General features: G+C 28.8%; 1 protein-coding gene across 1 annotated transcript; it reads right to left on the bottom strand.

Annotated features, from left to right (window-relative positions):
• Window positions 1-5,024: 5,024 nt before the first annotated feature.
• LOC125814270 (protein DETOXIFICATION 27-like) lies at window positions 5,025-9,225 on the bottom strand. Its single transcript, XM_049493738.1, has 8 exons — window positions 8,923-9,225; window positions 6,710-7,251; window positions 6,457-6,543; window positions 6,213-6,269; window positions 5,756-5,994; window positions 5,503-5,634; window positions 5,227-5,315; window positions 5,025-5,087 (listed from the first exon to the last, which is right to left on the bottom strand). The coding sequence occupies exons 1-8, from the start codon at window positions 9,223-9,225 to the stop codon at window positions 5,025-5,027; spliced, it is 1,512 nt and encodes a 503-aa protein (XP_049349695.1).
• Between the last annotated feature and the right edge of the window lie 5,175 nt (window positions 9,226-14,400).

Genomic DNA, 14,400 nt, shown 5'->3' with positions numbered 1-14,400 from the left:
TGGTCATTAACAATTCAATAGGCAAATGTCAAGATATATAGAGCTTTCAACATTAGATAAGTATATATTCGATTAAATCTTGTTTTGATAAGAATGTAGTTATGCATTTTTTTTATAGATATTTTTAAAAAATTAAGAATATATGAGGTTATGTATCTTGGCTAAAATTTCCTTAGTAATTAACTTTTGTTAATTTAAATCATGACGTGTAGATAGAGATTATTTAGGAGCAATGTACTCACACAAGAAGATAATTATGCCTCTAAATTGGTGTATGTCAAAATCAAGAATGTGGTGATGCATTTAGATTGAAACGAATAAAAGTTTAACAATAAAAATACGAACAATTAGATATGGAATGTAACACATTTTATCCAAAATTAGAATAAGATAGTTTAAGTTGATAAAGCGTGTTAAAATCACTAGACTCGAGGGGTGCCCAAACAAAATTCCATACTTGACCTTTTATTTTTAATTTACGAACCAAAATAATAAGTTATTTTCTCTTAATTAGAAATTCAAAAAGACGATTTCAAAACCGACACCCAGTTTCACATAATGACTCTAAATAAATAAAATAATTTCTTTTCAATACTATTACTTTAATTGAAAAAACTTTTTAATCTTTCATTTATCTTCTCTTCTCTTAATATAAAAAAATCCTCCGTCTATCCCGGAGGTTTTGGGAAGAAGGGGTGTGATAGTGCTTACATGAGTTACATCATTGCAATTTATCACCGTATTTTCTATCAATAAAATTTTGTCAAAATTGAGCAATAGATTTTGGTTTATAAATCAGAATTTTTAATTTTTAATTATGATTTTTTATTTATTTTTACCTTTTTGACTTAAAATAAATTTTCTAATTATTTTTATTTTATTGATATAGAAACTACATAAATATTTTAAAATTATTCTAACTTAAAACACTTAAAATAAGTCAATTTAAACTAATTCATAATTCAACCAATCCCAACAAAGGGACATTACAATGTGGGTTTTGTAGATAAGATATACAAATGCAGTCTACTCGTTGCGTCTCAAATTTAGTTTGACAAGTACTTGACTAGGCATCAAATCTTTTTCTTTTTTTGTACTTTTATAATAATTCAAAATTACTATATTGATAAGAGAGAGTTGTTAGGATAATAAATACTCTTCATTTTCAATTTTAAGATTTTAAGTTTGAGTTATTAAGGAAGCAAAAAAGATAAAAACTCTTATAAAGAGGGAATAAAAAATATTTTTTTGAAGCAAGAAAATACTGTATTTATTAGTGTTAACATGTCATTGTCATTATTATGAGAAAATATCGATAAAAAATATTACTTTTTTCTTAAAGAAAATCAAATATAAGAATGTAAAATTTAAAAGGCAAAATTGTGGTATATATAAAAATAGAACGGACAAGTAGCAAAATCGAAAATGGCTACTACTCAAGCAACTGGATGCCAACTTTGTTTTGATTAATAATCATGACTTGATAACGAGAAACATGGCAAACGGTATTTTTATTTAGGGGTAAGGGTGGGCGTTCGATATTCGATTCGTGATTTTTAAATTTTGGATTTGATAATTTGGTAATTGATAGTTAAAAGTAAATATCAAATATTGTTAAATTTTGATATGGTACTAGTCGGTAAATCAAATTTTGATTTGGTACAGTATTCAGTAATACTATATTGAAGTTGTAGCCGATTGTATTACAAAGTTAATATTATTGCTCCAATTATTTTTATCTTTCTATGTAAATGTACGATAAGAAGACATCAAAAAATGTAAATTGATAGAACTATAAGATATATGCATTTGAATTGTTTATGTTTAGCAGTTAACTCTCTATTGACTTATACTAATGAGTAATTGACTTGTTGACATATGACTTTCATTAAGTAAATAATTTAATATTCACAATGTACAAATACGAAGTGATACTAATGTCTCATTCTAAATTCAAACTTTAATACCGTAGTTCTATAAGTTTATTCTTGAACATTATATCAAATTATAATTTTTTTTTAATTAAATTCAATAATTCAATTTTTGATATTTTATACTCAATCCTAAAAAGGGGTTCATGATTTGTTTTGAATTAGTCTTTACCAGCTATCTAATAATTTAAGAAGAAAATACATAATTACCCTCTTCAATTATAACTATTTTTTTTTTCAAAAGACACGAAAACTTTATAGGTCCTAATACTTCTTTGAACAATTTAAAGTGATATAAATATATCATATTTCAGCTAAATTCACTTTTTTTTACTTATTCAATCACACACCAATTATTGCTTTCCATGTGTCAAATTTATATAATTTTCTAATCTTTGTTTTTATTTGTTTTTTTCCCCTTATTTTTAGTTATTTATTTTTCCTTCATTCTTCAAGCTCTGCTTAACCCCAATCCTTTGCTCCTCTTCCCTTAGGGACAGACCCACGTTCCTTAGAAAATTTTACTGAGTATATATAAATATTTATTGATACTATCTATGAAAAGATATATTAAATGAAATGACATTATTTGATTTCGTTGGCATTAATGGTTTTCTTCCTTTTATAAATATTGACACCACTTTCTAAAAATTCTTCTTTCGCCCACTATCTTTGCTGGAGTGGCCACCATCACCACCATTGCTATAACACTAAAGAGACTCAGATCATCTCCAATGCACCTCTATTTTACTCTCCATTCTCTATATTTGGAGAGTAAAATAGAAAATTGGCACTCCAACCCACCTTCAAATCAACCTCTATTCTTCAAATTTAGAGAATTGAATAGTAGTTCTCCAAATTTGGAGAACTACTATTCACACTCTCTATTTCACTTTTTTATTATTTTATTATTATTTCTATTACTTTCTAATTAACATATTATTTTACATATAATTCCATTAATTAAATATCTAATATTCATAATTCTTTTTTAAATGTAATATAATATTTTTAAAAAATATTATTTAATATATACTATTTTAATTTCAAATTAATAGTATTTTAGTTTTTTTTCTAATTTTCGTGAATAATAAAAATTTATTTTATTATTAATTTTCATTATAAAGAATACGCAAAATTAAAATGGCAAGATGAAAATATTTAATTTAAAAATACAATACATGATATGATAATTTAAATACAAGATAACAATACAATACATAACATAATAATTTAAATACAAGATAACAATACAATATAATACATAACATAATAATTTAAATACAAGATAAAATACAATACATAATATAATAATTAATTGATCACATCAATAATTTAGAAATTCGGTAGGTCGTTTCCAGATTTAGCACTATTCGGAAAAAAATTAGGATATGATTCCGAGAATTGTTGTGATTGTGATTGTGATTGCAATTGCGGCTGTGACTGCGGTTGTGATTGTCGATTTCTTTTTTCAAGTATTCGTTGTTGTTCTCGTTGCAAGTAATCACGAACATTTGGATCACTAATAGTTTCTACTGTAGAGGTTTTTGGTGAGCGATATTTGAGATCACCAACACCTAACGATGTTGTGAGGCTTCTTCACATTGGTGAGCAGCGTGGTTTCCCAGGAATGTTAGGTAGTCTAGATTGCATGCAGTCCAACGGCATGGGCTGGGCAATACGCAGGTCATAGTGGATCACCAACAATTATTCTTGAAGTTTTTGCTGATTATGACCTTTGGATATGGCATGCTTATTTTGATTTGCCTGGCACTAATAACGATATTAATGTTTTAGAGTCATCACATTTATTTTTCAATCTTGCTAGCGGAATTATGCCTCCTGCCCATTATGTTATTCAAGGAAAAAAATACGATATGGGTTATTACTTAGCTGATGGTATATATCCTAAATGGTCTACAATAATTCAAACTATTCGTGATCCTCATTCCCAAAAGAAGAAATATTTCGCGATGAAACAAGAATCGTGTCGAAAAAATGTTGAACGTGCATTCAGAGTTTTGCAATCACGTTTTGCAATTATTGCAAGACCGTCACGTTTTTGGAGAAAGGAAATGCTACATGATATAATGACCACATGCATTATACTACACAACATGATAATTGAGGATGAACGTGATCTCAATGCATCAATTCGAGATGCCGTAGAGGCTCCAACTCCAACTATAGAAATGGTGGTAGATGAAAATCTCCGGTTTGAACAATTTTTAGCTAGACATAAAAAAATTAAGAACAAAAATGCTCATTTTGAATTCCGTAATGCGTTAATAGAGCATTTATGGGAGCAACGTAATAATTTTGAAAATTGAGTGTTTATGTAATTGTATGTCACTTTTATTTGAATTTGTCCCCTAATTTATGTATTATATTATATTTTCTTGCAATTTATGTTATTTAAAAATTTAGAATAAAATATAATTTCATATCACATTAAAAATTATATAAAGTAATTATTTGGGAAAAAAGAAATAAAGGATTTATATTATGAAATAAGAAAATAAGAATGAAATAGAAATAATAATAGTATAATATTGAGGAGAGAGAAAAATATTCCTTTTTAGAAAGTAAAATAGAGAATTGGGTTGAAGTTGGTTGTCGTAAAATAGAGGATTGGGTTGGAGCTTCACATGCTAACATTGAGAAAATTTATACTAAAAGAAAAGGTAGAAGTCGAGCAAAGTATGACTTAATACAAAAGCTCATATTTTAAAAATCATTTCATATTCATATGTTTTACAATTTTCAAATTCAGATATTGTATTAGAATTGTAATAGAGTAATTGTACCTATTTTCAGCTTCTTCTTTTTTGGAATTATTGTGTAGGTAAACCTTAAATAAGTTTTAACTCCAAATTAAAGATAATTCAGAGAGATAAGAGTTAGTTCTTAGGGTACATTATTTATGATCTGAATTTTGTTCATGAGATTCATTTTATTAGTAAAAATTGAAACATTTATTTATGAAGAAGTGCAAGTCGTAATTTTTCACTTTCACAAGTCGGATGATTTTCACGTACCAATACAATATTTATTACATTACTTCTCTTGATAAAAAAAAAGAAAATCCATCATCTACGATTGACTAACTGGAGGTGGCTTCGACCACTTCTCAACTTGCGTTGTAGCTTTTCTAGCCTGCAAAAAAAAAAACATGCACCACTATAGTAATTCTTATATTAAAATATTTATGGTTTCATAAAATGGAAAAACAAGTTTCAAAATTTTGCATTTTCATGAAAAAAAGATTTTAATTACTATAATAATAGTGTAGTACCTCTTTCTCCCAATCACAACGATACGTTATAAAAGCCAGTAATATCGTCTGCAAAGCTGTCCCTCCAAAATCATTCCTCCTCACAACCCCTGTAATTTTCATTTTACACTTATAAGTTATAATAACCACAAAAATCATTTGTTTATATATTCTCCATGTTGTATGAAACAACGATAGAGAAAAGATAGCGATTAATTTTTGAGCAAATAATTTCTCGTGCTATCTTACGGTATCAGAGTAATCAACGGACTCGTTGTCTAAGTCGTCAACCACAACGAGACCAACATATCTCAAGACCAGTGTGGAGAACCACACCCATAAGAATTCCTAGAGGGACTCCAACGATGTAATAACAGCCTAGATTAATATAAGCCACTTTTGATTGCCATCCTGAACCAACTGCAACTCCTGTAACAAACAAAATATCTTTCTATTAATTAAATTATTTTTACTCGTCAATGTATATAAGTTAAATTCTTATATATTAGTATGAACTATGAAATAATAATAATAATAATAATGTAATTACCGGATAAAACAGGTTGAACACTGTTTAGAAGAATGGTAAAAGTAAGGAGGTAAGAGATCTTGTTGACAGCTTTTAGAACATCAAAGTTTGATGAGAAGAATAGAGTAAATTTCTGTTGATATATCATTATTAGTACACAAAATACTAGCCCAATTATTGTAGAGTATATCACTGATATCGCTGCTGCGAATTTTGCAGCATTTCCTCTTCCAGCACCTAGCTCATTCGCCACTCGTACGCTGGAAAATTAATTTAGCGACTTTAGTATAGTAAAATTATAATACATGTACATAAGTGTGAAATTGACTTGTAAAAGTAAGATGGTATCTTTCAAGCATCAATCAATTAAGTATGTATTAAACTCAAAAATCTCGAATAGCCTATTACCAATATAATCTGCCCAAAATGAGTTCAAGGGAATATATATTATGTAAAATAAAAGAAAAGTATCAATTACCCGGTGGCAGCGAAGAAAGCAAGTGGTATCATCATCTCCCAACCATTAATATTCATGCTGCATTAAATTCTCCCAGAAATTAAGAAGACATTCAAAGAAAAGTATTGCAATAAATCATTCTTTTTGTGACATGTTTGATTTAATTTTATAAAAAACTCTTTTAAATCTGTGATATAAAATAAAAATCAAATATTTATTACTACTATATTATAAATCATTTCGTTAAAATGTTAAAAAGACTTACCAGATGGACAACGCATTAAGAGTTAACGTGGCATTGTGCAAATACCCTGTCATCAATATCAATATCCTATAGTACCAGTTCTCCAAGCTACAAAGAGTTTCAAATAAAATAAATACTAGTAATAACAATAATAAATCAATGTTAAGATTAATCGGATAGAATTGACTCATCTTCATTTTTTCAAAAAAAATCTAGTCATGATTAAAATAATTAAATATATTTGTGACGAAGTTGATAACTAAATTCAATTTACCAAAGCATGACACCAGCAGCAGCGGAGAGTCGAAAAAATTCCCAAAGTCCCGAAAATGCTTGCATCGAGAACCCACTCCACGTTTCTGCACACCCACCGCATGCGGCGTACATAAACATCCCAATAGTCAGCAACCACCACGATATGTCCAGTGCGACGGCGGCTCCGACTATCCCCAAATTCAATTTGTACACAAACAACCAACTGATCGCCGTGTGAATCGCCAGCACCGCTAGTGAAATCCAGGCGATAACCGCCGTCTTCAGCTGACTCTGTAGAAACCTCTGTATCGTAAATTGAAAAGCGAAGCTGAATTGTAGTGGAATAAACCACAACGCCACTAGCCCTGAAAGCTCTGCGACGTCGTCTGGTTGACCGAGTGCTTTTAAAATTGGGGTAGCGAATATGTACAGCGGAAGGAGAAGGATACAACAGAGGGTTATGACGATCCATGATCTCTGCATGTATATTCCTAACATATGGTGCTTTTTTGCTCCATAAGCTTGTCCGCATAAGGTTTCTAATGCACTCGCCATCCCTAACTACATTTCCATGTCAAAAATTACACAGAGAAAGTCAGAAATTTTGATGGAGAAGATTCAATAGACCTCTTGTCTCTGTTTTCTAATGATGCAGATAAGGAAAAATAATTTGAAATTTGAATGAAATTGATGGAGGGAATTGAAGAGGGATTGCCACTTGTAACTTCTTTTAAAAGAAAGATTGGGACTTAGCTTCTTATTAACCATGTGTTCAGATATAATATTTTAATACTCCGTTAACATTAAATATTTAATTGAGTGATTGTTAAGGTATATATTATTAACTATACATTTAGATATAGTATATTATAGCAACATTTATGATTGTTGGGATATATATTATTAACAATGGAATAAATTTTATTGGCCATGTATGTATTATAGAACAATTTTTTATGCAATTATAATAGATCATATATTTGTTAATATGCTCATTTATTTATATAGTAAATGATTTAATGTATAGAGCTTTATCTTATAAACAGAGGAATAAATCAACAGTTCTTACAAGTACAATTTTTTTTTTCACATTCTAGGATGAAAGTTGGACGAGTCATTGGTATGATTGTTAAACTTAAATATAATTTATCTTGAATACGGGAACGGTGTTGTTCCGACTTGTGCTAGTATATTTTATACCTGACTAATAAAAACATATTTTCTAATTACTAATATTCTCTATTCTAATATAATTATTATAAGATGTATACATATATTAATTATGCTTTTGATTTATTAAAAGGTGAGATCCGGAGATCGATGGATCAATATGTTTGGTAGATTGAATGATAATAATATATATAATGGTGAAATAATAAGTTAGTTGATGAAATTCATGTCTCGATATATATAGATTGATGATATATGTCTTTTTGAGAAACTTACAAGTTTTCATTGTGTCAAACCTTGCAAGTGGATTTATTGATCCGACATATGAAATAAGTTAAGCATTGTTCTAAAAAAAAAAATCATTAAATTAAATTCGTCAGTAACTTAATTTATTGATTAGTAGTTGTAATCTTAACATGAAAATTACATAAGTGTTTAATAAATAATTCTGAAATATAGGCAATTACTAATCTTTAGTGGAACGATTTATAATTTATTATGCTAAGAATAGTTCAATTAATTATTTGAATTACTTCTATAATAGGGAGCCTCAACAATTAATTTTGTGATCCTATAGTGCTCATATTTAACTAGAACTCAACTTTTTATTTCTGGAAAAGAAAAATATGTTTTCAGTTCGACCGTTAATTAGTGTTCTATATATACTTGCCCACCAACTATTGCAAGAGTTCGCGACTGTTAATTATTAGAGATCAAATATTGCAGAAGAATGTTGAATTAGAATTTGGACTTTGATTCAACATATCTGCTCACACTTCAAAACGTAGTTCTTGAATTTAATTTTAAAAAAGTTTATCTGTAATAGTATAAACATATGTGTTATCTATTATTCTTATAACCAATATGTTTCTGTACTGCTTTTGTTATGCATATGTTTTTCAATAAAAACAACTTTGAATCAGTTCTTCTTGGGTTACGTAATGAGAAATTTAACAATTTTCATATACAAGTTTATCCTAAATGCTTGATGGAGTATAATTTTTTGACAAAGGAAAACAAAATAATAATGTGAAATTTGAAAGAAGTTGAGGGTATACATACAATGAGGCCAAAGCTGAAGCCAACAATGACGGTATTAGAAATGGTGATAGCAGCAAGTTCAACTTCACCAATGTGACCAGCAAATCCTTGAGTAATTATGTTCATCGTGTAAGTCCCTAAACGGCTAAAGATGGTTGGACCAACGATGTGCCATAATTTTTTTGTTTCGATCCATACTCTTGTTTTCATATCCTTATCATCTTCATCCCCCCTTCTTTCAATTTTATTCTCCGGCAACCAATTGGCGGAGGTCACCTCCGCCAACAACAATGGTTGTCGATTTTCATCGATAACGCTTCCCATTTAATTTGTAACACTAGAACTAAAATTAGGCACGAGAAAAGAAGTTTGTACGTACCAAATAGAGAGTTGCATGGGACGAATTTATAGAAGAATGAAAAGGGAAATATGATGACTCTGCAAGTTTTTTAATTGGATTCGTTTGGTTTTTCTGTTTTAAATTATTCATCCAATTGAAGCTTTTTATTCGGTGTACACCTAAACTAAATTCTGTTTTAATTACCTCCCGAACTTGTTTATTCCTCCGTTGCGTACACCTTTTTTGGCCACCTGCTCCTATTGTGACTTCACGCGCGCAACAGCTGGCAAAAGTGGTGATGTGGATTTCCACATGGATAAATAATAGCCACCTAGATAAATTAATATGGCAAAAAAAAAATTCTTAAATTTAAAATTCATTGTTTAAAAGTTATTTTTGAATAAGGGCTGATTTCGTGGAACTCCTTCTGGATTTGGGTTTTTCTAGACGTGAAGTTGGTCAATTAAATTTCAAATTTGTCTGAAATTCTTACCAAATAAGTGTTAATCTTTGTTTCCTTTACTTTTCATTTACATTTTGCCCTATTTTTCGTTTTAAATATGCCAAATGTTAAAGAAAAATGGAGATTTTACGTTTTTTATTGTTGTAGCTTTATGATGTGGCAAAAAATCACTTCCTCACGCGCCTAGTAGAGATTGTTTTCAATTTCTACACCAGGTGGACAATAAGGTGTACGCGACGGAGGAATAAACAAGTTCGGGGGAGGGGGGGGGGGTAATTAAAACAAAATTTAATTTAAGTGTACACCAAATAAAAAGCTTCAAGTTCAGGGGGTAATAAGTACTTTGTCCATTTTTAATTTAACTTTTAATAAACAAGTTAGTGATTTTAATATTTTTCTAATTATATTTTAGTTCTATGATTCTATCTATTTAATTTTTTTATATTTTATTTCTTTTTTAAAAAAAAATTAAAATCACCCCACTAATTCTAATTTCTCTCACCAGAACCGCTCTGCACTCACCATAATTATTCACTCTCACATACTAACAGCTTGTTTGGATGGTTGTTATTGTATTATATTGTATTGTTAGTTTAAATATTGTTACTTGAATTTATTGTACTGTATCGTTTAAGTTCATCGTTAGATAACGATGAAAAGATTCATTTTATGTAACGATTGATTTGGTATGATCGCGTCGTTATCTTAATATTTTCTTCTGATTTTGTCTTTATTAATTAAGTATTTGATAATTATATTTCATCTTTTACCTTACCTTTTCATAGTAGCTCTATCTCGTACCCGACTTTTCTTGTAGGTTTATCATTCAAATTTTAGATGTATGAATTATGTAACAATGAAAAATGGTACAATCTATTCAAACACCATATTCATTAAATCAATACAGTACGATAAAATACAACACAATATAATAAATTATGAAACAATACGACATGAACTATCCAAACAAAGTATAAAGACACCAATAGGAGCAGCACACACACGGTATGAAACTAAGACAGGAAACTCTCCCTTTTTTGTCTTTTAAGTAAGTAAGACTCTGTCCTCTTCCCTTTCGACATCAAGATAATTGACGAAGGTGTGCTTTGAACATTTCCATTGAAGTAAAAAAGATAAACATCTACCCGATATACCAACAATCCATACACAACAAACGTAGATGGACATACCATGCATGATGCATCTGGACACAATTTTTTAGAACGTTCATGTTCACTATTTCAAATCATATTCACATTATTACTCACATTTTAGGAAAGAAAACAAGAGGAAAAAAGAGCATGAAAAAAAAAACGCAGAGAAAAACACATGATTCCAAGAATTATGTTGGAAATTGACGTTAACTTTTACGGTTTTGAATTTGTAGTTTCTTATTATAGTCGGATTTTTTTTGTGAATTATTTTTCACAAAAGGTAACACTTGAATTTCATGTATAATTTAATTTTATGATTATATAAGATCTAATTTGAATTTTACAAAATTTGCTCAAATTAAAATTTATGTTTAATTTTAATATTATAATATTGAAATATAACATGTAATTATTTCTCGCATGTTTAAAGGTTCATTTTTATGAGCTATAAATGTCTTATTAAAATATTGACATGTTGAATTGGAATTTGGCTCATTATAAAGTTGCATTTCTAAATTGATGCAATTTAGTTCACCGATAAATTTGGTGCCAAGTTAAAAGTAAAACACTTAAATGTGCTTCAGTAATTATATTTGATTAGCTCCATATGCTTAAAATAGGTATTGATCTTGTGGTTATTAGAATCATTTTAACTGGGATCTTTTGAAGTGTAGAAACGAGCAAGAATTATGGCTTAATTCTGTTATTGTCATATTATTTTCATTGGGTGAACCACGAAGAGTTTTGCATACGTTCATTAACAATTCAATAGATGAATGTCAAGATATATAGAGCTTTCAACGTTAGACAAGTATAAATTCGATTAAAAAAAATTTCGATAAGAATGTGGTCCCACATTATTATTTTTGAGATACTTGCAAAAATTTAAGAATGTACAGGGTGATGTATTTTGGCCAAAATTTCTTTAGTAATTAACTTTTGTTAATTTAAATCAAGAAATGTAGATAGAGACTATTATGTGCAATATATTCTCACAAAGAAGATAATTATGCCTCTAAGTCTGTGTATGTATGCTGTGACGAATCTACTATAAAAAAGAGCAAGTTATGACCTATAATACATTTTATCAAAAAATAGTTTAACATAATATAAGTTAATAAAACGATCATGCTAAAATCATCGAACTCAAGGTGTGTCTTATACCCCTCAGTAATAAGATTTCTTCCCTGATCTTTTATTATTAATTTACAGACCAAAATAAAGAATTATTTTTCTTTTGATTAAAGATTCAAAAAGATAATTTGAAACATAGAAACCTAATTAAAATAATTTATTTTCAATACTGTCAGCTTAATTGAAAAAACTCTTTTATCGATACCGTCTATCCAGGAGGTTCGCGAAAAAGGGATGTGATAGTGCTTACGTCCGCTGCCAATTTAAATTGTTACGGGCTGTTTGCTTGGAATTTGATTACTTCATTTGCAATTTATCACCGTATTTCTCTCAATAATTTTTTGTCAAAATTAAACTGGTTTTAGGGTGTGTTTGGAAGGAAGAAAACTATTTTTTCTTTTTTGCTTTTCTAAATGAGTGATTTTTTTTTAATTTTCTTTTTGTATTTGACAAATAACCAAAATATATGATCTCAAAATTATTTATATATATTATGGTAGGAGAATTTAAGGTCACCTACATGTAGAGATGTCAATGGGGAGGAGCGGGAGCGGATTGGATTGAGCTTAACCCGCAAAAATTTTAATTCGTCTCGCTCCCTCCCACATAATAACTTTTTTTATTTTTAATCTGCTCCGCATAAACCTAACCACATGAATTCGCCCAGCATAAATTTTGAATAATTGCCTTTTTAAATTAAGTTTGATACTAAAAATAAATTCATTTTTTCATTAAGTTGTATTAATTTAATAGATAATAACTTAAAAATTTAAAAGGTCAATTGGGAAGCATGTAAAAATCGTATTAGTTTTTATTGAACTATTTTCATTTACCGTTTTGAATATTTTAGTAACTTTAAAGAAATTATCTTAACAACACTTTATCACTCTTGTAACATGTAAAAAGTTAAAACTAAGTTTGAACCCGCATAAAACCCATAGATCCACAACCCATCCTGCTCCACATTAATTTTTAAAAAACTCACTTCAACCCGTCCCGCACAACCTTAAAACCACTCTACCCCGCATAGTCTTAAAACCACCTCGCCCCGCATCCGCCCCATTGTCATCCCACGGCTGCATGCCTATGTCAGTTTCTATTTGAATTGTTACGGGTTGTTTGTTTTTAGATTACTTCAATTGCCATTTCGTCAGCAAATTTTCTTTCTATAAAATTAATCAAAATTAAATTGATTTTAGGGTGTGAATTTGATGGAAAGATTAATATTATTTCGAAAAATAAATAATTTATTTTTAATTTTCTATATGTAATAAGTAATTAAAAATATTATCTTACAAATATTTATGCATCATTTACACAAAACACAATAGTAGTGGAGGTTTGGGTGGGGGTGGTGAGGAGAGACTATGGGGAGATGGTGAGTGTGTTTTGGAGAATTAAAGGAAAACAATTAACTAAAGTTATATTTTTGAACTTGTTTCTCTTTTCTTTAAAAAAGGAAAGTATTTAAAAAAAAAAAATGATAGATCAACTTTATAGATAAAAAAAAAAAGAAAAAGTTGAAAAATTCACCAAAATGACAAATTAGATCTAAGTAAACTAATTTAGGATATTCTAAAGAATATTTTCTTCTGTATCATTATTTATGTGATTAAAGCTTGTGAAGTGAACAAGAGCAATTTATATCTGAAAACCACTATATGTTGTTTTATTGTTAGTAGGATTTTAGTTAACACGGACATCTTTGCTAGCTACTTTGAGCCTGTTTGGATTGAGCAATAAATTTTGGCTTATAAATCAAAATTAAAAATTTTAATTTATGACTTTTGATTTATTTTTATTTTTTAAATTTTAAATAAATGATTTAATTTTTTAATTTTTTCTACATATACTATAAAAATAATTAAAAATTATTTTAACTTAAAACACTTAAAAATAAATCGATTCAAATGGGTTTTTAATTCGACAGATCCTACTAAAGGGACATTAGTCATTACGATGTGGGTTTTGTAGATAAGACATGCAAACACAATCTACTCGTTGCGTCTCAATTTTGACAAGTACTTGACTAGGCACCAAATCTTCTTCTTTTTTTTGTACTTTCACGATATTTCAAAAGTACAGTATCGACAAGAGGAAGTTGCTCGGATGATAAATATCGCTCACTTCCAACTTTAGAATTGTAAGTTTGAGTCATCAAGAGAGCAAAAAGGTAGGATCTCCTAAGGAGGGATTAAAAAAAATAAAAAACAAGAAACTACTGTATTTAGTAGTGTTAATTAACATGTCATTGCCATTATTATGAGAAAATATCGTTAAGAAAATGTTTAATTTTTTTTAAAAAAATCAAGTATAAGAATGTAAATAATTTAAAAGGCAAAACGCACAAGCGTAGTATATACATAAAAATAGAACGGACATTATGTAGCAAAATCGAAAATGGCTAC

The sequence above is a fragment of the Solanum verrucosum genome, unplaced genomic scaffold, assembly GCF_900185275.1.
Source record: "Solanum verrucosum unplaced genomic scaffold, falcon-dt-bn FXZP01000230.1, whole genome shotgun sequence".
In the NCBI taxonomy this organism is placed as follows: Eukaryota; Viridiplantae; Streptophyta; class Magnoliopsida; order Solanales; family Solanaceae; genus Solanum; species Solanum verrucosum.
Note: the sequence above shows the minus strand (reverse complement) of the source record. Positions and strands in the feature narration are given on the sequence as shown.

Coding starts and splice junctions, on each gene's coding strand:
- LOC125814270 (XM_049493738.1), bottom strand. CDS start 9,225: ATGGGAAGCGTTATCGATGAAAATCGACAACCATTGTTGTTGGCGGAG. Junction 6,270..6,456: donor CTTAATGCGTTGTCCATCTG/GTAAGTCTTTTT, acceptor AATTTAATGCAG/CATGAATATTAATGGTTGGG. Junction 5,635..5,755: donor TGTTCAACCTGTTTTATCCG/GTAATTACATTA, acceptor TGTTTGTTACAG/GAGTTGCAGTTGGTTCAGGA.